The 25428-nt window shown below is 44.9% G+C and overlaps 1 protein-coding gene and 1 non-coding gene across 3 annotated transcripts in view; one reads left to right on the top strand and one right to left on the bottom strand.

The window, feature by feature from the left end:
• Window positions 1-25428, bottom strand: part of GC-a1 (soluble guanylyl cyclae alpha-1 subunit) — a 110581-nt gene that overhangs the window by 5437 nt on the left and 79716 nt on the right. The window contains 8 exon segments of one of the 2 annotated variants that reach the window (NM_001246275.1): window positions 592-764; window positions 1695-1849; window positions 2527-2618; window positions 2620-2625; window positions 2628-2670; window positions 5351-5517; window positions 7357-7495; window positions 8313-8492. In NM_001246275.1, coding sequence (NP_001233204.1) covers window positions 596-764; window positions 1695-1849; window positions 2527-2618; window positions 2620-2625; window positions 2628-2670; window positions 5351-5517; window positions 7357-7495; window positions 8313-8492 — 951 coding nt within the window. In that variant the 3' untranslated portion in view covers window positions 592-595. 2 annotated transcript variants of the gene reach the window in all.
• Window positions 9696-9802, top strand: LOC119629528 (U6 spliceosomal RNA). Its single transcript, XR_005245508.1, has one exon. It is a non-coding gene; the product is annotated as a U6 spliceosomal RNA (small nuclear RNA).

Below are 25428 nucleotides of genomic sequence, written 5' to 3'. Positions count from 1 at the left end.
GAGCTATTCCTTTTTTTATTACTAGTAAAACAAATTTAAAAAAGTATTATATAAAAGAAATTATCACGTATTGGAGATACGTTCTAAACATTACGAAACTAATGTAAAAATATTTTTTGAAACTTGTGCAACAGCTGTGTTTTGTCATTCATTTTAAGTGGTAATGAATATTCGAGGCATGCTCCGGCTCGACCCAGCTTAATGAACACACTGCCCCAATTACTTGTTCAGTATTCAAGTGCTCAAAGTTTGGAGACGGTAAACCTAATATACAGCCTCTACATTTTGCCCGATAATTTGACGGGAAGAATCGTTGGGCCCGGTTAAAAATGGTTAAAATTGATTAGACTTAGATAAACAAATTGCTGTATTGTCCATAAATGTAATGGAATCTTAGAGCGTTATTTTATTTTTCCACTTACTAACAGTAACCCTTTTTCTTAGTACATTCTGTACAAAATAACGAAAGGTATTTCCGTTACATCAAATCTTGCAAAAAACATTAATCATGTATGTCGCCCTTTTATTTATAGTCACAATTCCACTGCACGTATAATGTGAAACAGCAACTGTCACAGATCTCTAAATTATTACCTCACATTGTCCAGTGGGAACATCTTACCTGGGACGCCGCAGGGTCCGTTCCCGGGTGTACGTACTTGTGAAGGAAATAACATGTTCCCGGGATGTCCTTGGGGAATGAATTCGGGAGACAGGAACGGTCTCGCGATTCCATTTCGAAGCCCGGGAATTGTATTAGCCACCTGCGAGAGAATTTAGTTTTTTTTTATTCCGGCCCAATTCCTTTGTATTCCAGAGATTCACTCCAGCATCGGTTCATTGTGAGTATATCCGTGGGAGTTTAAGATCATTATTAGATAAGGGCCTGTGGAAAACTATTTTTACAGATAAACATTTTACGTGGGTGATGACCTTTCATAAAAAGAGTGACTTCTAAGTAACCCTAATAATTTGAGGCATAAGCTACACAAAGAATCCCAATTGGGCTCCTTGTACGTTATGATCCATTAGTGTCCATGCTCCGTACTTGAAAAGGGCAATCTTTATAACATTACACGTCCTACATTTTTAAGGGCGTTTAAGTTCAGGTGGCTGGTCTCTCAGGAATGTATAGCACGTTTCAAGAGGTCCATTTTTCACAAAATTCTGGTACAATATAAAAAGCGCTGGTTAGAAAGCGTGAAGTTGGAAAATATTAAATATATTCTAGGTAATATTTCTATTGATATTTGTTAGATCTTTCAATGTAAAGTACTTAAGAATGATTTTTTTCCGCTGATAATATATGAGATATCTATACGTATAAATAAAATTGGAGTGTCTGTTTGTAATATTGAAATAACCGCTTTTTACTACATGCATATGAATATATATACGGTCCATACACCAAAATAACATTTTTTACAATTTTTGTCTGTCTGTCTGTCTGTTTGTTCTGGAACGGCTAGACCGATTTTGACGAGACTTTCACTGATAAGTAGCTGATGATATAAGGAGTAACTTAAGTTACATTTTAGACTAGCTTCGTCCCGCGGCATCATCCGCGGTACGACAATAAACGCGGGTAGGTAACATCGCGGGATTCAGCTATCAATAATAAAATTTAACGTTTCCGAAGCGAAGCGAGGACGGGTCGCTAGTCTACAATAAAATTAGCATTAGGAGTCACTTACTCGTAAGTGGTGGGACTGACGTTGATCTTCAGTGGTTCTGAGCCGGATTCAAATTTATTTGCAAGGGTCACGTTATGACCGAAAAGGCAGTATTTCTGCATAGTTTTACCGACGACCCCGGCTAGTACTGTACCAGTATGCAGTCCTAAGCGCATCTAAATAGAAAAATTACATTATCAGTTAACCATTGAACACTAAATAGCCCAACGATTTATGCAAGACTCTCTCCCATTTCACTTTACTATTTTACGATTTGCAAACCTAAGCTTAAGCTTGTACTATAGTAATTTAGGTTTTTTGAGAGCTAATACATGCATATAATATACTGATAATCACTTTATATGAGTCACCTTAAAAGTTTTTTTACAGGTAATAACATAATACAAACAACGATATGGAAAAAAATCATAAATGCATGTTCTAAGGTACAATATTTAGACCGTTGATCTATTGAGTAATGAAAACAGCCTGTTAAAGATTTTATTACGCAAGACGACGGAGACGGTTTGATGCCAGAGTAAACTAAAAAAATGAATTTCCTATAATGAAAATCAATACGAGTAAGAAAATTATTGAATTTGAAATTGTGTTATCTAGTACAGGCTTCGCGAGTCGTAAGCATTATTAAGCCTTATTTTATGGCTTGATCTCTTTTTGATTATATTCATTTCACTATTTTCGAAGTTTCAAATATTCCCCATTTTTGCGGTCACGGATGACATCATAGTCTGCAGACGCAAGATTTTAGTATGAAACTGGTTTTAATTATCACATACCTCTTTTAAAATACTAAATTTTAAATATAAATTAAAGTCGAATATAATTAACTTGCCTTGATGGGATTTCCTTCATGCGTCAAATGCTGTGCGCATGTTTCGACCATGCGTAACGCCATCCATGCGATCTGGGGTGCGTGCGTCTCGATTTTGCGGTGTAAGCCACTTGCAACGCAATATGCATCACCTATTGTTTCCACCTAAAGATAAAGTGACATTCAATTTAATCATATTCGTAGATTCTAATATTTGTGTAGGTCTCTTTCAGCAATTTAGCTTCGTTAGCTTATAAAGAATAGGCTGCCTTATTTCTATTAGTAATAAGGGTAAATATTCTTCAAAATTTTAAATTATTGATTGTTACCGGATATAATAGACGTACATTCATCCATGTACTTGCATGTACTTTTAAACATGGGATCAAGAAGGCACTTTGTCTGCACATCAATTACAAGCTTCGTTAAGTGTCTTACTAATTCAGAAATTGTAATTTCATGAGCTTCCTTTGATGTGGGAAAGTTTTGTTTCATTCTGTTTGTGTCGAGAGCCACATTAAGCGTTAATTCCACAACGACTTAACTTCAAGCCGCCTAAATGAGTGTTTTCTAATTAATACGAATATGTCACTCAAAGTTAATTTACCTCTCGAATAACAAACCTAATTAAAGTATAAATATAGAGTTTGTATGCTGTTTTAGTGAAACTTGTATTTTTTTAATGATTCTTTATAAATTGGTAATTGATCGTTGGCAATACATTTGTATTTAAGCTAGTGATTATAATAAATGCCAATATATTAACGCCGTTCCCAACAATGACGATACTACTAGACGATTTTTGACATGATAACTCTAAAAACGATAAATATTATGTTAGCAAACGCATGAGATGCACTTTCAAGCATGGCAATAATGTGCCGTTAATTTTTAACAAGAATTTCCCTAGCAAAATTTTAATTTTAAAAGTATAATATTATCTAGTTTAACAAAATCAATATTTATATTTGAACTTTATCCTGAACTTTATCCAACTGAAAAAAAAAAAACTATTTAGTCTATCACTACAATCAATAGATAATGTCAAGGGGCCGACACCTCAACAAGATCAAAGAAATAATGATGGAACCAAACAAACAGCTTCCTATTTGTCCGAAGTAATTAAATTCTCGAGTATCTTCAACGAAGATAGCAGAATCGAGGTTCCTGTAAGCGTTCATTCAATTATAACGATTAATGACCCTGTTGCTTCGGTTATTGAGAAGACTTAAAAATAATTGGATTCAATTTATATAATGTTACCGTTTAAAATGTTGCTACGGAGATAATTTGATGTTTCATTGGAACTTGCTAAATTGAATGGATATTTGAAACTTAATAAATCTATACTATCTGATATTAACCTAGATGATTTAGTATTGTAACACGAATTAACCGGTTTTTATTGATATGACCAAAGTGTTAAAAACAGTGATGTGACTTTTGTTAATACCAATCAAAAACAGTTTCGAAATTTTTATTTTTTATTTTTTATTAACGTATGCTTTCTCGAGCGCTATTAAATCAACATAAATTTACCAGCAAATTTAAATGGGCTTACTCTTTTACTCCAAATATTTGAAATCAGTACATAATAAAATAACTACTATAATAGAATCAGAAGATTCTGATCTTACCTGGTTTTGAACATATAAACAACCTTAGGACCAAAATTCCAGAATAATGGATTCAATTCGTCAGAATTCACAAAAGGTGTCATCATCAGTACTCACAGGTATTTATCCCTATCCTATCCTATTCGCCAGCCCACAGACGTTCATTGCTGTAAAAAGCCTTAGGACCAAAATTCCAGAATAATGGATCCAATTCGTGAGAATTTACAAAAGGTGTCATCATCAGTACTCACAGGTATTTATCCCTATCTACCCTATTCGCCAGCCCACAAACGTTCATTGCTGGATATAAGCCCCCAATTTTTCAGCCCCAGCGGCCACAGTTCTACGAGCAATGTACCCTGACCACAGCCCCTTCAACGTCGCAACCCTTTGGGCTATATTGGTAACCGTGGTTTTAGTGCAAATCTCCTCATTCCTGATTTGATCTCGCATTGCTCATTGGGTGACCTTGAGTCTTCTGATAAGGCTCATTGTGAGCGACCAGTATATGAATCAAATGGTACACACAAGGTGTGACATCACTCCTTGCAAGAATAAGATATGTCTAGAATAAAATGAAAACGTATTTAACTTTAGAACTTCACTGATTCGGATCTGTTTCTTGCTAACTTTTATATGAAACCATAAAACTCAGACATCCACGATATTCAATTTCACTTCATCCCCTACATCATAATATTATATGTTAATAGTATAGTAAAAGTTTTGCGGTTTCCTAGACCTATTCCTACTGTGTGTCACCATTATCCGTAGAAGTGTTTTTTATTATTATAGGTTACTATTATTACTTTCTAGTTCACCTTAAATCTCCAACAGGGAACTATAAGCAACAAATCCATGCTATGTTGACTTGACCAAGGTGCATCAGAGCAAGATGAAAAATTTCCTTGATGAAATTTATTATTTTATATTACTGGTGGTAGGACCTCTTGTGAGTCCGCGCGGGTAGGTACCACCGCCTTGCCTATTTCTACCGTGAAACAGTAATCCGTTTCGGTCTGAAGGGTAGGGCAGCCGTTGTAGCTATACTGAGATCTTAGAACTGATATCTCAAGGTGGGTGGCGCATTTACGTTGTAGATGTCTATGGGCTCCAGTAACCACTTAACACCAGGTGGGCTGTGAGATCGTCCACCCATCTAAGGAATAAAAAAATAAAAATAAAAAAATTACTCACTTAAATAAAATACCCAAAAATAAAATGATTACCTTATAAACGTCAAGCTCCTCACAGAATATATCAAATACGCTGTACAGATCCTCCAGCATCGCAATAACCATCATCGGTGTTGCAGTAGCACAGATGGATGTGAAGCCGACGATGTCACTGAACAGCATTGTGACGTCATCGTGGCTTTTCGCTTCTATCTTCTCACCTACGCAACATAAATATGTCCTATTCAGTATAAAAAAAATATGTTCATTAGATTATGACGTGTTTCCTCAGTCCGAAGGTATTTTTTTGTAGATTAAACAAGCAAACTATAATACGTGGTTTTAAATTGCTATATTTTTACATAGCATTGTGTAAAATATAAAAAAAACACGTGTGGTACTCGGGGACTGCCACGGTAAAAATATTGCATAGCATTTTTTACAAACTTACGCAATTATAATTAGACAATAATAATTGAATATTAAAACAATAATAAAATAAGACCACGCTTTATTTATAAACATTAACAAAAGCAAAACATTAACTGTCCCCTTCACACCCATATGCTAGACCGCGCGAGAGAGAAATGAGCAGATTTTTATGATGAGCATGCAGTACGACGTCACGCCGCGCGTTTATTCACCAACACTAGATACACAAGCGCAACGTGTGAATGTGTTGAACGCAAGCTACACGGTAGGCGGAGTGCGGGGTGTTAGGTTTTGTTTTCGTTACGGAATTTCTTGATTTGGTCGCCGCACTCAAAGCCCGCGATAAAAGTACCTGTATTATTATTTGTCCTATAGAAATATTTTCGTAAGTGTCAAAAGCAGTACTAATTAATTATAATAAATTTTCGAATACCAAATACCTAGGTTTCTTTCTACCTTATTCGAATTGGATTGGTTTATGTCGACTTCGAATGATCTAAATATGTAGATCTAAACCAAACAAATCCAAAAACCATTCGTTTTAATTACTCAAACCATAACTCAAATTGCGCTCTACTTACCCGATGGAATGATTTTATGACGTCAATTAATTCCGCGATGAGCAAATACAAAGTTACGAGTCTCCCGCTGCGTATTATCTAATCTATCTTAATTATTAAACGTCCCACGCCTTCTTTCCCTAATAAAAGTTTATGGAATTATAAAAGTTTTTACCGCACCTGTCGCTAGAGGTACTGAACATGTTGCGGCCCCGACTGCGATTAAAGTTCGTAATTAATTGGTTGACGAGCTTGTAGGTCGCTTAACTACTTTGTTAGAGGAACGTTTCAGGGCTACGTAGCTATTGGATATTCCTTTAAGAAGATTTATATTATCTTCTAAATGCGACAATCCAAAATTTAACAATATTTATGCCTACGAGATTCCCATTTCAGTTATGAAATGAAATAACTATCTTATGCCTATTTCATACATTTTCTAGTTATGTTTGGGTCGCGAAACTATAGACTAAGTAGAACTGATATTGGCTTCAGGTGAAACAATTTTGTTGATAAACAACAAAGTAAAAGACACTTTTTTAAAATGAAAAATAATAGCTCGAGTGTGGGTTTAACTAGACGCTGTTGCAATTCCCGTGAATCGTTATTAACATAATTTTTTGTAACAATCCCAAGTTGCTCTCGTAGGCATTTATTTATTTATTTAATATATTTTGTACAAACAGCTGTTAGAAGAAACACAACAATAGGTATACAGAGTACAAGGGCACTACTTATTTATTTTTGCTTTACACAACGCAAAGATGACCAAAAATTGTTTTTTTTTTTAATCATGTTTCCTTATTATAAAGATCAATAACCATGACTGACTCGGCGGTGTTTTAACTAGCACTCCTGACTGCTGAACCGAGAGCTCAATTCCGACCCATACTGGGAAGACATATGGGTGTCGAAAAAGCTTCTTTGTGTTCCGTGTCTCTAATTAAGAATATTATTTATATCTAGTTCCCACAGAACAGAGGACCATAGTTTGGGGCTAAGTGACCATGTGTGATTTGTCTTCGTTTTTATTACTTATTTACACTCTATAAAATAAGCAGGACTTACCTAGCCACAGCCTTTTAGCGATGTGAGGTGGGAATATTAAATGCAGAAGACTGACATTCTTCTCGCGCTCTTTGTCTACCGCTTTACTTGCTTCTTCGATTGAGTTCTTAAGTTTGTCCATACGCCTTCGAAGTCCGTCCTGGTTGATAATTTTTGTTTATGTTATCCTCTTAGCAAATAGGTATTTTAAAAGAGCCTTTGATCAGTTTCTTAGAACTTATAGTTAGCGAATCGTGTTCAGACTAAAAACGTGATATTTAAAAAAGTTTACTACATTCGAATGACTACAGGATGGTAGAATGAGTTGCTTTATTTTAAATGGGCTTCTATCTATAAAAAAGGGTATCTGTCTAAAAATATCCGCTTTTTGGCATCGCTGACTTTTTTTTCTTTTCAGCACTCCAAAAAGCTCAGATACAAATCTGAACAAACATATTGTAAGTTTGATAAAAATTCCTATGATGAAAAACAAGCCAGGTACAGTTAGAGAAACTTCATCATCTAACAAAACACCGACATCCTTGTGAACAATCTAATAACTCACAAAGCGAGTCTCTAGTGTTGTGATATCGACATTCAGTCAAGTCTCGGTTCGATGCTGTTCAACAAGTGCACACATATGAAGCGAAGTTGTACAATTGCTCTTGAGCTACGAAGTGAGTATTTCGGCCACACGTTTTCAAAGAAATAGTGTTTATTCGTCTCGATTTATAGATGTAACATAGGAGATATAGGGAGAGATATAGATAGGTATATACTTGTAGAACTATTCAAAAATTCTTCCTAATGGCAGAGTAAAAGGAAATAGATTTAGTCGTTGGTGATTAGTATTAGTTGGTGATAGACTTCAGAACCACTGAAGGTAGAGGAATACAATTCAAAAAGAACGAATTTTTATACGAACACGGTTTTTTTCAGTTAAAGTCTTATTGAAATAAAATCTATAGTAAATTTACCTGTGCCCGAGCCTGTTCTCCCACTAGAATGACATCCCTTGTTGCATCGTGGAGTGGAATATCTGATATGAAAAGGCCTCTCCCAGTTAAGCCTTCAAGTCCATCAAGGAACGGAGAGCCCACGAAGAGAAGGGAATCCGATTCGGAACAAAACACCATTTGGCCCTTTATTTCTAAGCCCTGTAGGAGAAAACAGAACATAGGGAACACCATGATATATAAAATTTAAAACAACGGTAATGTATTATTCATAATAAATAAAATTCTTCTCCGCGTCCTCTTAAATGGAGATCAGTACATGTTTGTTTTAGTTTAAATTTAATAGCTTATTGATTAGCTTTAAAGTTGACTCACTCAAGTCACTTTTAGATACGACGGGCATTGGATTGACAAAGAATGATAGAAATCTGTTTTTTTTACTGCTTAGATAGAAGAATGAACCTACTCTTGGTGCTTAGCAACCACTTGACACGGTAACCACCGAAGGCCAAAAAAATCATTACGTGCACACCGCCAACCAGCTTTAGGTATAAAACCTAAGTTAATTGTATAGTATAGTATAGTATGACGAATGTGTCAACCTTTAAACCTGAATTCATTACTGCGTCGCGACAAAAATAGGGTGGTAGTAATCCTCGTGTGGGCTAACAAGACGACCTATGTATCAGTAATTACCCAAATTACTACAATTTTTGCGGGTTAGAATTTAATTACAAAACTCAAACAAGTACATGATCATTTAAATAGCATACGCTCCGAATCGATAGCCTCATCTTTCTTTTGTTTGAAGTTCTTAATAAAAATACCAGAACTGCTCGGAAATTATTTATTTTAAATACTGAGCTTTACCGGCAGCCGAGCTATATTTCGTTCCCCCGGCAAATGATTGCTGGTTCGGGGACGATGGCGGCCATAGCCATAAGAAGAGACGCGGCGATCCCCCCCCTGGCGATGGTGACCAGGGGCCAAGGGTTCGTCGCGGTGCAGTTGGAAGGGACCGTCGTGATCGGGGCGTACTTCTCTCCGAACAGGCCTACTGTCGAGTTCGGGCATTTCCTGGGCGGGATCGGGGCGATTGCTCGCCGCCTCGCTCCCCGTCCAGTGATTCTCGCGAGGGATCTCAACGCGAAGTCTGTCGCATGGGGCTCCCCCCGCTCGGACGCTCGTGGTAGGCTACTGGAGAGGTGGGTGAACGCGGCCGGCCTCTGTTTGTTGAATAGAGGTTCGGTTGCGACGTGCGTGCGGTGGCAGGGCGAGTCTATTGTGGACGTTACGTTCGCGAGCCCAGCCATCGCACGCCGTATCTGCGACTGGAAGGTTTTGGAGGGGGCGGAGACGCTGTCAGATCACCGATATATTCGGTTTGATCTCTCCGCCCGCTCCGTACTTGCTTCGGCAGTACATATACTAAAATTGGAACGATACAGAGAAGATTAGCATGGCCCCTGCGCAAGGATGACACGCAAAATCGTGAAGCGTTCCACATTTTTATGAAACGTCCGAAATAGAGGTAGACACCGACACAGAACACAAGTCATCCAACCCCTCGCGTACCTCCTCTTCGAGGGTGGAGTCCTCTCCCCCCTCCAAACCAATTCCCAAGCCGAGGAAGTGCTTAGGGACAGTGGAGAGCCCACCAGCCAAGCAGCTGCGTACGCCTCCTCGGTCTCCTTCTCCTACCATCTCCCCCATTCCAACGGATAGGCCAAGAGGTGCCCCCACCATAGGCTGCATGGTGGGCAACCTAGAATCGACTAGGTACATGGACCTTGAACCCTCCGTCTCCAACTCCAAACCAATCTCTATCCCAAACCCTTCGCCAGTCCCCTCCACCTCATACGCGACTGTAGCAGCAACGCGACCCGTACCCACCCAACAACACCAACAACACACCCACCAGAGTTCCACTGCCCCAAACAGGTCGCGCACTAAAGAGGAGCCCCGCCGTCATCCACCTATTATGGTGGAAGTGCTCCCAAATTGGTCCCGCCATATGGCGGCCATCAGGGAGCGCTTGGGGAGGGCACCCTCCGTGCGCCCTTACGGAACAGGGTTCAGATTTCTGCCAGCGTCGGCAGAGGAATATAGAGTGGTCCAGGCCTACCTTGCCGGGGCCTCCTCAGCGGACAGTGCCATCAAATGGTATTGCTACGCGTTGGAGGAGGACATCCCGACAAGGGTGGCTATTCGCGGACTACCTGCCGACACCGACGCGGCAGAAATCACAAATTCCTTGAAGGAGCTGGGGTTTCCGGCTCGCTATGCCCGATGCATACGGGCTAAGAGAGGGAGGCCGGGGTGCGTATTTTACGTTACCCTCGACCACCTCTCTAAGGAAGGCCTCGCCCGCTTGTACGCAGTTGAAGAACTGCTGTACCTGCCGGGGGTGTCAGTTGAGGGATGGCGGCCAAGCCGTGGGCCGGCGCAGTGTCACCGCTGCCAGGCCTTCGGCCACGCCTCCACCAATTGCCACCGAGCGGTCCGCTGTGTGCGTTGTGCGGGTGAGCACATCGTGGCGGACTGCCCGAGGCCGAGGGAGGGGCCCTTCACCTGCGCCAACTGCGGAAAGGACCACGCAGCCGTTGACAAACGGTGCGTGGCCTACCGCAGGAGGGCGAGGATGTTGGGTGTTACCGTCCCCCCTCCCGTACCACCGGTGCCGCGCGCCCGGAGGCCTCCAGCTCCTGCAGTATCAGTACCAACACCATCTCAAGCAACTTCGACTCAAGTTCCGGCCGCTAGAGTCGTATCAAGTAAGGGCAAGGGCAAAGGGAAATCGTCCCAAGCCCCAATTCTCGCCCCAACTCCCACCTTACACTCACGGCAGCCCAACCTAGTGGAGTCGAATCCAGCAGCCTCCTCACTGATGGCACCGGCTAACGCTGCCCGACCGGCCGTTAGACCTCAACCGGCACCAAGAATTATTTCAAAAAAAAATAAAAAAAAGAAAGAGAAAGTCAAAGAGAGAAAGCGAGCGCAAAGACTAGCCGCCAATATCCCACCCACCCCAGTAGAGAGAATGACTCCAACTCCAATTTCTGTGCCAATGGAGGTCACAGAAGCAACGCCCCCCCTTACAACCAATACAACACCAACACCAATTGTAATCCACGCTCAGCCCCAAGAAAATTCGGTCGACGTGGGTATGACTCAGCCCCCACTACCACCCCGCCCGCAGAGGGAGCGGCGCAGCGGCAGACAGGACACGCAGCCTGCCGGCTTCGCTGCCTGGCTCCTCTCCCTGTGGGAGAAACTGTCCGAGGTGATCTCCGGAGTGATCCGAGAGATCGCCTCGGGAGCCAGTCCCTTCGGGGCCTTGCTCGCGGGGTTCTACCGGATGATTGCGCAGCTCAATGGCTAGCCAGGAGCTGCGCATCATCTACTGGAACCCCGACGGGATAGGGTCCCGGAGGTCGGAGCTCATCCGACTCGCCCAGGAGTATGACCCGCAGGTTATCCTCCTGGGCGAGACCAAGCTTAAACCTCGACAAGATTTTAGGATGCCCAACTACTTCGTGTACCGACGGGACGAACTGACCTCCAACGGGCGCCCGTTCAGGGGCACTGCGGCGCTCGTCAGGAGGGACGTGGTGCACGAGGAGCTTGAGCTACTGACCTTCGCCTCTACCAGAACGGTCGGGGTGAGGGTCCACGTACCGGGGGCCGAATTGCGGATTTATGCCGCGTATCGACCCCCGGGTCCTGATTTTGTCGAGGACGATATTAGACGGGCCTTGAACCATGATCGCCATCCGGCCTTGGTGGTCGGGGACCTCAATGCGAAACATGTCGCTTGGGGCTCCCGAATCATCACGCCGCCCGGAAGGCGATTGTACGAGGATGCCGAAAGGGGGGACTACTGCGTGGTCGGCCCCAACGAACCCACCCACGTTCCAACGTTGGCCCGGTACCAACCGGACGTGTTGGACGTGTGTGTTCATAAGGGGCTACGGTGCCCTCTAGCGATAGAGGCACTGTACGACCTGAGTACCCCTCACCTACCGATCTTGGTCACGGTGGGTTTGGGGCTCACTCGGGTCGCGACATCCCCTCTCAGGCCTAGGGTCGACTGGCAGTCCTTTACGGGACTGCTGGCCGACCAATCCTTGTTTCAAGACCCGTCTACCCCTGATGAGGTCGACACGGCGGCTTCCCGTCTCGTCGACACCATCAGGGGAGCCCTGGACCAAGTGACGACTCTGGTACCCAGCGGGGGGCCCAGAGCGGAACTCCCGGTGCACCTCAAGACGTTAATTCGTCGGAAGAGGGCACTGAGGAGGCTCTGGGCGACATCTAGGTGTCCCAGGATTAAGCGCGAGCTCAACCGACTTGAGGGGGAGCTGGCGACTAAGATGCGGACTTACCGGGGTGATTCCTGGGAGGGGGGACTGTTGGACGCGTCCGACGACCGTACGATGGCCCCCCTTCACCGCATCTGTCGCCGGCTCACCAACAAGCCTTCCCCCACTTGCCCCTTGGAGGACGAGGGGGGAAGACGGTGTTTTACACCGTTGGCTCGTGCCGAAGTCCTGGCCAACTCGCTGGAGCGGCAGTTCACTCCGAATGTCTCTGCACCCTCGATGGCTGCATTCCATCGCGAGGTGTCAGAGGGTGTAATCCAATTCCTCAAACCGGAATCGCCGGGAGTCGAGCTGGGAGATGACGACTTAGTCACTCCCAGCGAGGTGCGCCTCCTCATCAAGTTGATGAAGAGGCGCAAAGCCCCCGGCGAGGACGGTATTCCTCCCCTCGCCCTGCAAAACCTCCCTCCCTCAATCGTGTCAGCAATGACACGATTGTTCAATTCCATTCTCCGGGTAGGACACTTCCCTGGAACTTGGAAACTGGGCAAGATCATCGTCTTGCCCAAACCCGGCAAGGACAGGAGAAAGCCCTCCAGTTACCGACCGATTACCTTGCTCTCGCACGTGGGCAAGTTGTTCGAGCGGCTGCTCCTGAGGAGAATATCGCCGTATATTCTCCTCAGGCCGGAGCAATTCGGCTTTAGAAGCGGCCACTCGACGACTCTGCAACTGACCCGTGTCCTGCATCACTTGGCGGACCGGCGAAACTCGGGCCAATACACGGTCGCGGTCCTCCTCGATATCGAGAAGGCCTTCGACCGTGTGTGGCACGAGGGGCTGGTCCACAAGCTGCGGGACGCGGGCCTACCGCACGCTCACGTGCGACTGCTCGGGTCGTATCTGGAGGGCAGAACCTTCTTTGTCGCGGTCGAGGGCGCACGGTCTTCCGTGCGTCCCATTACGGCCGGGGTTCCCCAGGGTAGTGTCCTATCACCTATCCTATACGCCCTCTACACCAATGACATCCCCACCCTGGAGGGTCACCTTCGGGCGTGGGAGGAGGACGTGAAGTTGGCCTTGTTCGCTGACGACTCGGCCTACTTCTCGTCCTCCCCGTTCCCCTCTGCAGCCATCATGAGGATGCAGAGGCTTTTGGACATACTGCCCCAGTGGCTGGACCGTTGGAGAGTCGCGGTCAATGTGGGAAAGACCGCGGCCTTACTCTACGGTCCGGTCCGTATCAGAGTCGTCCCAAAGAAACTCAGCCTCCGAGGTGTGAATGTCGAGTTCAGGACCACGGTCCGGTATCTCGGATGCGACATCGACCGCTCTTTGAGCATGGTCGCGCACGTCAACCGAGTCATCGGTCAGGCTCGCGCGGCCATGTTCTTGTTGCGGCCGGTGTTTGCGTCCGGGCTTCCGACCAGGACCAAACTCGCCATTTACAAGACATACGTCCGTTCCCGCCTCACATACGCTGCTGCGGCCTGGTATCACCTGTTGTCGCCGTCCCAGCGATCTAGGTTGCAGGCCCAGCAGAGTCTTTCCCTCCGCATTATCGTCGGGGCCGGGCAGTACGTCAGAAATGACGTTATTGCCCGGGACCTAGGTGTGGAGTCGCTCGTGGAGTTTGTGACTAGGCTCGCCCGTAATATGTACGAGCGAGCCGAAAACGGGCCCCATGAGCATCTCCACAGCATAGCCCCGCTGCACGCCAGACCACCGGATGGTACGGCGTTGCCGCGGGAGCTATTGGTACCCCCGACGATCGTTCGGAGATAAAGCTCCTCGCCGGCTGTGAGGCCGGGGAGGACCTATGAGCGCCCCTCTCGGAGCTGAGTTTCATCAGCCTCTAGCCCCACGCCTCTTGCCCGTTTGGCGGGTCCCCCGTATGGGGACCGCGGCTGCACCCCGTAGGTGCAGCCTCATTTCCATGAGGGGCTTTGACCCCACCCCCCACCCCCTTTTGGGATGGGGTGTTCTTACCCGCTACAATCCTCCCCCCCATCAATATTGTATAACGATGGGGAGAGGGGGAGAGGACTGTAGCGTGGAGTGCGGATTCGCTCTCTCCCCCATATTAGGTTAGCTAGGTTATGTTAGGTTAAGTTAGATTAGGATTAGTTTAGGTGTGACGGCGCGCGCTGTCCCGGCACTCCACGGAGTGCAGGAACGGCGCGCTGCCGTCACTTAGATGTAAGTTAGGTTTACTTTAGGTTAAGTTAGGTTAAGATGAAATTGTAAATAGTGCAGGGAAAAAAAAAGAAAAAAAAAAAAAAAAAAAAAAAAAAAAAAAAAAAAAAAAAAAAAAAAAAAAAAAAAAAAAAAAAAAAAAAAAAACATCAAAAAAAAAATTTATGGAGGAGAGCAGCAGCCGCCCCCGGAAGAAGGGAAGAAAGAAGAAGAAGAAGGAAGTAAGAAGAGGAAGAAGAAGAGGAAGAAAGAAGCGAAGAGAGAAGAAAGAAGTCGTCCCACCAATCACTACGATCCTGCTACATACCATCCCGCAGCGCATCACCCCTGCCTTATTAGGCAGGGAGCTACATGTCCGGGCAGAGGGGTTTCCCCGAGGCCCGCTCCGTGCCCCCCCTAAGGGGGTACGACGACCCCACGACGCCCGCTCCACAGTCGCGGACGCCTACGGGGACCACCCCCGTAGTGCGTCCCGGTCATTCCCCAAGTGGGCACTGAAGCGCCTGAATAAGGAGCTCCTGATGGAAGCCTCTATAGTGGCGGCGTGGGCGCCCATGCGTCCACACCCGGTCGAGGTCGAGGGCGAGGCAGGGTGGTTCCGGGACACCTTGCGTCGATGCCCCGGATCGGCCCTCGACTTCCTAATCGCCAAGGGGTACTGGTGGTCGCCCGAAATTGCGCAACTCCGCGTGGAGTGCATTCGGGCGAGGCGCGAGTGCGCCAGGCATCGCCGCCGCCGCCTGCCGCGGCGCAACGATCCGGTTGCGTTCGCGGCAGCAGAGGCCCGGCTGCACGGCGCATTTCGCGTCGCGCAGAGGGCATTGCAGCTGGCCATCAGAAGAGCCAAGAAACAACACATGGAGGGTCTCTTGGAGACGCTGGATGAGGATCCGTGGGGGCGGCCTTATCATATGGTGCGCAATAAAATGCGCCCATGGGCCCCCTCGATCACGGAGCGTCTCCAGCCTCAGCAGCTGCCGGATATCGTCTCCGCGCTGTTCCTGCAGGAGCGGGAGGGGTTTGTCGCTCCCGCTATGGACGCGCCGCCGGACTACGACGGCGAAGCCCTTGCTGAGGTGCCCCATATAACGGGGGCGGAGCTCCGTGTGGCCGTTCGCAAAATGTGCGCGAAGGACACTGCACCTGGCCCAGATGGCGTCCATGGCCGGGTTTGGGCCTTGGCTCTTGGTGCCCTAGGGGACCGACTCTTGAGACTTTACAACTCCTGCCTCGAGTCGGGACGGTTTCCTTCATCGTGGAAGACGGGCAGACTCGTGCTGTTGAGAAAGGAGGGGCGCCCGGCGGATACTGCCGCCGGGTACCGTCCCATCGTGTTGCTGGATGAGGTGGGCAAGCTGCTGGAACGCATTCTGGCAGCCCGCATCATCCAGCATCTGGTCGGGGTGGGACCCGATATGTTGGCGGAGCAGTATGGCTTCCGAGAGGGCCGCTCAACGGTAGACGCGATCCTTCGCCTTCGAGCCCTCTCGGAGGAGGCCGTCTCCAGGGGTGGGGTGGCTTTGGCGGTGTCGCTCGATATCGCCAATGCGTTTAACACCCTGCCCTGGTCCGTGATAGGGGGGGGCGCTGGAACGACATAGAGTGCCCCCCTACCTTCGCCGGCTGGTGTGTTCCTACTTAGAGGACAGATCGGTCACGTGTACCGGACACGGTGGGATCCTGCACCGGTTCCCGGTCGTGCGCGGTGTTCCGCAGGGGTCGGTGCTCGGCCCCCTTTTGTGGAATATCGGGTATGACTGGGTGCCCTCCTCCCGGGCCTGAGCGTAATCTGTTACGCAGAAGACACGTTGGTCGTGGCCCGGGGGGGGAGTTTTGCTGAGTCTGCCCGTCTTGCTACGGCTGGGGTGGCGCATGTCGTCGGCAAAATTAGGAGATTGGGCCTCGACGTGGCGCTCGGTAAATTCGAGGCCATGTGGTTCCACAGGCCCCGGAGAGTGCCACCTGTCGATGCTCATATCGTGGTTGGAGGCATCCGTATCGGGGTCGGGGTGCAGTTGAAGTACCTCGGCCTCATTCTGGACAGTCGTTGTACCTTCCGTGCTCACTTTCAGAACCTGGTCCCTCGTTTGTTGGGGGTGGCCGGCGCGTTAAGCCGGCTTCTGCCCAACGTCGGCGGGCCTGACCAGGTGACGCGCCGTCTCTATACGGGGGTGGTGCGATCAATGGCCCTATACGGGGCGCCCGTGTGGGGCCAGTCCCTGGCCGTGGGGGTGGCGAAGCTGCTGCAACGGCCGCAACGCACCATCGCGGTCAGGGTCATCCGTGGTTATCGCACCATCTCCTTTGAGGCGGCGTGTGTACTGGCTGGGACGCCGCCTTGGGTTCTGGAAGCGGAGGCGCTCGCCGCCTACTATAAGTGGCGGGCTGACCTTCGTGCCCGGGGCGTGGCGCGTCCCAGCCCCAGTGTGGTCAGAGCGCGGAGGGCCCAATCTCGGCGGTCCGTGCTGGAGTCATGGTACAAACGGCTGGCTGATCCTTCGGCTGGTCGTAGGACCGTCGAGGCGATTCGCCCGGTCCTTGTGGATTGGGTGAATCGTGACAGAGGACGCCTCACTTTCCGGCTCACGCAGGTGCTCACTGGGCATGGTTGTTTCGGTGAGTTCCTGCACCGGATCACAGCCGAGCCGACGGCAGAGTGCCACCATTGTGGTTGCGACCTGGACACGGCAGAACATACGCTCGTCGCCTGCCCCGCATGGGAGGGGTGGCGCCGTGTCCTCGTCGCAAAAATAGGAACCGACTTGTCGGTACCGAGTATTGTGGCATCGATGCTCGGCGACGACGAGTCGTGGAAGGCGATGCTCGACTTCTGCGAGTGCACCATCTCGCAGAAGGAGGCGGCGGGGCGCGTGAGAGACGCACAATCCCGCCGCCGTCGAGCGGGGGCCAGGGAGGCGGATCTCGCCCAAGCCCTGGCCCTCTAAGTGTTTCGGGTCCCCCTCACATGTCGGTCTGGGGACCGGCGAGCGGGGCCTAAGAAGACGACGTGCAAGCTGCTCTGCACGCGTTTTACGCAAGAGCATCCGGGTGATGGAAGGCCGGCTATCCTCGACCCACGCTGGTTCTGGCCCAGCGGGGTATTCCGTAGGGTAACCCACTCTAACCGGCGCCATCTAGGCGGGCTTCGGACAGTCTGCGGAGAGGGCTGGTGGTCGTGGCGCCGACGACCGCCAGTCCGGCGTCCCGAGGGGGAGGGTGATGGGAGAAATGTGCTCCGCACTAAACGCTTCACTTTCCCCCCTTTGCCTTGTCATGAGTTCTGTCTCATGCGAGGTTTGGACGTTGGTTGTTGAGCGACAGGAGGTTTTAGTCAGTTCGACTCTGACATACCCCGCCCAGTATCCCCAGAAAAGGGCGGAAGTCCGGCGATTTCCTCCCGACCAAAAAAAAAAAAAAAGAGCTTTACCGGCAATTAAATTAAAGTTAAAATTGCCTGTAGTCTAATTTCATTTCAGTTGTTTATTGAAGACTTAAGAAGATAATTCAAGCATAAAATGTATATTCAATCGTAATTTGAAACGTCTAAATCGAGTTGTGTGGTGATACAACAAATCGAAACCGCTTCAAAGTGATTAAAACCTGTTTCTCAATCAAGAACTTGGTAACCTCTAAGGGTTGTGTCCAGCATAAATTAATTCAATCTCGAAATTTCAAAATAAGGGTAGTTTCGTAAAGTTGAATACATTATTTTCAATACATTTTCTTTGGTTTTCGCGAGACGTAAACATAATTAAAAGTGTTTTTACGGTTTATGATCGCGTTTTTTTAAATTATCTTTTCATTATTTCCGAAGTTTCGGATACAGTTTTCGGGATCACGGACGACAGAAATAATATATCAGTCTATAGATACTATATCGTGGTCGGATTTTTTTTCTTTATTTTTATTGCTTAGATGGGTGGACGGGCCAGATTCGTGCAGCCCTGGATTCCACAGTGCACGATGCTCTGCACTCAGCTGCAGATAGGAACAGATGGCGGTGCACTATAAAAAACAAGCTGTTTCAAGGCCATGACCACGACCCTCAGTAATGAGGAAACCGACGCAAGGAGGAGGAGGGTGGACGAGCTCATAGCCCACCTGGTGGTGTTAAGTGGTTACTGGAGCCCATAGACATTTACAACGTAAATGCGTAATATAATGATAATAAAAACACGCGAGATGCAAAAACAGATATGCAGAAGAATACTTCTTGAGATACAATTCAGAAAGTGTTCGAAGTGAGAAATTTTCTTTGTTTCAGGGGTTGGGGGGTATTGTTGTAATATTCAGTCTGGTGTATTCGAATGCACAGAGATTTTCAAGCGTTGAATCGAAATCACTAAAGTAACCAATAAAGATAACTAAAAATCCGTAAGACCTTTTTATTGTATCAATTAGCCCTATATAACACAATAGAACCTATGGTAACTACTTCAGTACAAGACTGAACTTTCACTAGCAAAGATTTAAAATTTTTTTATTAGGAATATGCCTATAAGCTCCCCCGGTGTTAAAGCGTTTTCGAAGCCATCAAAGCACGGGAACACCGGTAGGAAGGAAGGTATAAAAATCGCAATCAATTTAACCATTGGGATTACAAATACTACTCATCAAATTGTTTTTTTTATTTTTATTGCTTAGATGGGTGGACGAGCTGACAGCCCACCTGGTGTTAAGTAGATACTGGAGCCCATGGACATCTACAACGTAAATATCTCAGTATAGTTACAACGGCTGCCCCACACTTTAAACCGAAACGCATTATTGCTTCACGGCAGAAATAAGCAGGCCGGTACCTAAACGCGCGGACTCACAAGAGGTCCTACCACCAGTAATTCACAAGAGGCCCTACCACCAGTAACTCATAAGAAGTCCTACCACCAGAATATACATTTTGTAGTAAAAACTTCACGAATTAAAGTTTATTTAGTACTTTTTTCTTCTTTTTTTTTACGACTTATACTGTTTTTTTAGAATTCCGTTGAAAACTTGTTCACTGGACAAAAAGCTACCAACAAACTAAGAAATAAATTAACGGAGTTCGCTTGACCAAGTTGGCGACTTCAAGAAGCTTCTCAAGTCTAAGTGAACTTGAGTACAAGTGGACACAAGGGTATGTTTCCATTGATTAAGAAATGATTCCTTTAAATATTTATTGACAACTTTATTGCGTTTTTTTTTATTGATAGACGCGTGCACAAGCTCACAGTCCACCTGGTGTTAAGTGGCTACCGGAGCTCATAGACGTATACAACGTAAATGCCGCCACCCACCCTAAGATATGAGTTCTAAGCTATTGTACATCCCCATTGCCCCACCCTTCAAACTGAAACGCATTACTGCTTTACGGCTGAAATAGGCAGGGTTGTGGTACCTACCCGTGCGGACTCACAAGGCGTTCTACCCCCAGTAATTACGCAAATTATAATTTGGCGGGTTTATTTTTATTACACGACGTTATTCCTTCACCGTGGAAGTCATTTCATTAGAAAAATTGGCACCCGCGTGCGGGATTCGAAGACCGTTGCGTCGCAAGATACGAATGTACCGGACGTCTTTTCCCTTAGGCCACGATGACTTCAAAGTGAAGTCGCTATGAAGCCGTCGTGTCGTCTATTGTATCTTCTATTAATATCTCTATAATGATAAAATGATTTCATTTTTCAGTTGGTGCGAAACGATATCGGATACCAATAGATTTTATCACGTAAATGTCACTACTAAGCTCGAGAAACTATATAAAAGTTGGAATATGATTGCAACGACTATAATGATAGCCCGCTAATCCTTTGTGTCAGCGATATGAAGGATAGCAGCACGTATCCGTGGTGGTTAGCATAAGGATTTATGATCACTATATCCGCACGGAGCAAGATAAAGGTAATTTAAGAATATATATTAATTACTATTATGGCTAATGTAGATAATATATAAACGTAAAGTAACCAGAAAAAGAGTTTACGGATTCCTATAGTTAAATAAGTACCTAAAATAAACAGAACAACCATCGTGGCAGTACAATTTACATTTGAACGAAAATAATCGTTAATCAACCCATATGGGTTGCGCCATAATCATAATTAAAATTCACATACGACAAAGCAAAAGCCGACCGAAAGACTATCGTGGTGTAATGCGAACAAACTTCTAAATTAAGTCACGTGTACATCCAAGTGCTGAGGGCTGAGTTTCCGGGTCACTCTTATTTGTAAAGTGAAACACCTGAGGGATTTCTATAGGGCTGCTACAGCGGCACATTAACTTTTATCATTCCGTTGTATCATATTCATTACAAGTGTCATCAAGTTAGGAACGTAAAATTATATTCGATTCGATAAATATTCATCTTCCACATATTCGTCTTTAATTATAATCAATCAGTAACTAACTAAACGTGACTTATTGAACTCTCTTCGACTATAAAAAAATGACCTGTTGTAAAAGCGTTTGGCCATGGAAAACAAAAATTAGAAGATAAAAGGACGACACTGACTTGATTATTTAGATTGTAGTAAAGAACGACGAACGAAGATAGATAAGAGAAGATTAAAGAGGTAATTTTGTAATAGCGCAACAAATCTATTAAAAAACTATAAACTGTAACGGTAATGACTGTAAAATTGGTTAACCAGCTTTAATGATTTATCTTCTTAAAGAATACAATAAGTTCTATTCAATTAGAGAATAGATTAAAATTATTTCTATTAACAGATATTCCTCGACAAGATAAATTATATAAATCTAATAAGCCTGACAAGTAAATTCGAACCAACAGTAGATATAAATATGTAGGGAGATATTACGCTAGAAATTTAGTATGGTGATTTTGCTTAACAGTAAAATTTGTTTTGATATGTGTTATTCGAACTTGTAGAATTATTCAATATCACTAACTTTGTTTTCGAAAAAGGCTGCTATATACGTAGATTGTACATAATTACTATTAACAGGCTTGATTTATTATAGTGCTAGATAACCTAAACGTAGAAGTCATCGTCAACGTAGATATGTCACAAGTACTTGGGATGCGACCTTGGTTTCCATACAACGTACTGTATGCGGTTACCTCTCCGCAGTAATAATATCTTTTATCATAATTTTATGTCTGGCTATATCTTTTCTGAGTATTTTGTCATACATATAATATATAGAATATGATTAAGTTTCAACCCTATCCAATTGTTCAGAATGGTCATTTAGTGACTTTTCAGAAATTTTGTAAATTACGCATCGCTTTTCTTTTAATCTTTTTGGTGACGTCGCTGTTTCATAAAACTGGACCCAATTATTTGAAAATCTTGACAAGATATTGTTCTATTCTGCCAATATTTTATAGTTATAGGCAGGATATTGTATACTGATCCGCTTATTGGCTAAACCATATACTTAAACATAAGTCTCTCTCGGAGCGTGGTGCAAGAGAGACGATCAAAACTTGTGTCTGAAGTGGAGAACTCTCTGGGGCGAGTCTCCGAATGGGGTGAATTGAACTTGGTTCAATTCAACCCGATAAAGACACAAGTTTGCGCGTTCACTGCGAAGAAGGACCCCTTTGTCATGGCGCCGCAATTCCAAGGAGTATCCCTGCAACCTTCCGAGAGTATCGGGATACTTGGGGTCGACGTTTCGAGCGATGTCCAGTTTCGGAGTCATTTGGAAGGCAAAGCCAAGTTGGCGTCCAAAATGCTGGGAGTCCTCAACAGAGCGAAGCGGTACTTCACGCCTGGACAAAGACTTTTGCTTTATAAAGCACAAGTCCGGCCTCGCATGGAGTACTGCTCCCATCTCTGGGCCGGGGCTCCCAAATACCAGCTTCTTCCATTTGACTCCATACAGAGGAGGGCCGTTCGGATTGTCGATAATCCCATTCTCTCGGATCGTTTGGAGCCTCTGGGTCTGCGGAGGGACTTCGGTTCCCTCTGTATTTTATACCGTATGTTCCATGGGGAGTGCTCTGAGGAATTGTTCGAGATGATACCAGCATCTCGTTTTTACCATCGCACCGCCCGCCACCGGAGTAGAGTTCATCCATACTACCTGGAGCCACTGCGGTCATCCACAGTGCGTTTCCAGAGATCTTTTTTGCCACGTACCATCCGGCTATGGAATGAGCTCCCCTCCTCGGTGTTTCCCGAGCGCTATGACATGTCCTTCTTCAAACGAGGCTTGTGGAGAGTATTAAGCGGTAGGCAGCGGCTTGGCTCTGCCCCTGGCATTGCTGAAGTCCATGGGCGACGGTAACCACTCACCATCAGGTGGGCCGTATGCCCGTCTGCCTACAAAGGCAATAAAAAAAAAAAAAAAAAAAAAAAAACAAAGTAATTTAAAGAAAAAAATCATTACGTAGTCTGTTAGCTTTTCATTTTTGAAATTTGAAGTTTAACTCTTGACATCGCAAACCTTAATACTTATTAAAGGTAAACAAGTGCCCGTGCAGAAAACTTTTGATTATAATATTCCCCAATTTCTAAGAATTATCAACTAATTTCAGCCAATTCAGTGCGAGGAATGACTAACTTTTGCAAAATGTTTAATTTGGATAACAATACGGACCTCATTAGAAGAACGAAGTTTCAAACTAAACTTTTGGTGAAACTTTCTCTGTCTGATTTTATGGAATTATGGAAGTCTATTAAAACATTTTTTTTTAATTCGACTTCTGTATAGGAGAGCCCAAGACCGGGTTCCGTGGTTTAAATTAGGAGAGGTATATTATAATATCCAGCATTGGATGACTACAGGCTAGTAATATGATTATGACACCTTGTGTTGGTCATTATGAGGTATTTTTTTTTTATTGCTTAGTTGGGTGGACGAACTCACGACTCACCTGATGTTAAGTGCTCACCAGAGCTCATAGACATCTACAAAGTAAATTCCGCCACCTTACTTTGAGATATGAGTTCTAAGCTCATATCTCAAAGCTCATCTCACTATTAATAGGACCAGGATTGTATTAACCCCTTAATACTTAAGGGAGAGTAAACTAAGTTATGCCTAAAAAAAATAGGTATTAATATATCAATAACAATCTACAATTAAAATTTTAATTGCATTTCACTATCTTAATAATTGTCTTGTATTGTGCCTTTATTATTTTATTCCAAAAAATACTTTGTTTACTTTCTTTTTCCCAAAAGAAACTTCATTTTCACTACTCTCTTAACATTCAAATAGAATTGGAAACGCCCGTTGTAAATGGAATTAAATAACAAGGAACCTATAAAAACATTTTGTGGTATTACATGCAAAAAAGGGTTTTCCATTGAAAGATAAAGGGCTCTGATTTAAAAGTAAGCAATACTGTTTTATTGGATTTGTTGTTTGCCCGAACATCGTCATTCGACGTCTCCCGTTATTTTGAATTAGAATCATTTATCTTTGGTATTGTTATGATTTGGTAAATCAGGTTGTCTCGGTATATGGTTACGTATTTTTTTTTATAATATATAAAAAACAATTTTAATTTAGTTCAGTCATTTTAGTTAATCGTGTTGCTTGCAGCATCGCCAAAATACTGGGAACTCATTGAATTCGAAAATCTTGATAAGAACCCGTTCAATAATAGTATGTGTGTATGTGTACAGGCGTGCATATATAATTTTAATATATTTATCAGTTTGATAGGTAACATCATGGATATGCCCTTAATGGCTTTATGCCCGATTTTCATTAATTTATAGTAGATTTTAAACGGTAGGTAGCGGCTTGACTCTGGTGGGTCGTATATCCCGGACGGAGATAGGACGTCGGGTGTAATAATGCAGGGGAGTTGTTTAGTGCGGTAGGGTCCTAAAATTCCTCGAGCCTGCGGTCTGCTCCCAATACCTGCAGATCGTCAAGTCCCACATACCCCGCGCGACCCCTAGGTGCGGAGACCTCGTAGGAGGTTCGCCACCCGGCCAGAAAAAAATTTTTTGGGTCGTGTACTCGTCTGCCTAAAAGCGCAAAAAAATATAAAAATTGCACGTAATCCATCTGACGGTTCGATGTCCGGAAAATCTAATTTATTTCTTTTGATTTACCAAACATTTTTTTCTTTCTCAAGGAAACAGCGATATTCTTAAAATCGTTGATTTCCCATGGGAACTTTCTTTTGTCCCTTGATGTCTTATTAATTTGCTAAAAAAATTTGATCAGTTTAATCGAGTATGGTTCCTCGTAGTTCACGAATATCAGCAAAACTTTCTTCGCGACTAAGAGCTCCTTTCAAACCCAGTTTGAACAAGTCATTTTCATCACAGCGGTGGGGGCTTGCGTCACTGATGGAATTTAATTTGTGAATTTCACAACATCGCTATATACAAATACAATACAAATGCATTCACAGTGGAAATAAATAAGTGTAATAAAAATATATAAATGTACTCCATTGTTATGAGCTACGCTTCCTATGGAAAAAATCGTATTATCAAGAATTACGAAGAAATGAACAAACTTTTTTTTTATTGCCCTTGTAGGCAGACCAGCATACGGCCCGCCTGGTTACCCTGGGCCCGTGAGTGGTTACCGTCGCCCTTGGACTTCAGCAATGCTAGGGGCAGTGCCAAGCCGCTGCCTAAAAACTTCTAGAACAATACTCAAAATACTAACACGCCTATATTTTGTAAATCAAA

Source organism: Bombyx mori, chromosome 14 (assembly GCF_030269925.1).
Source record: "Bombyx mori chromosome 14, ASM3026992v2".
Taxonomy (NCBI): Eukaryota; Metazoa; Arthropoda; class Insecta; order Lepidoptera; family Bombycidae; genus Bombyx; species Bombyx mori.
The sequence above is the reverse complement of the archived record's forward strand: the minus strand, read 5'-3'. Positions and strand labels throughout refer to the sequence as shown.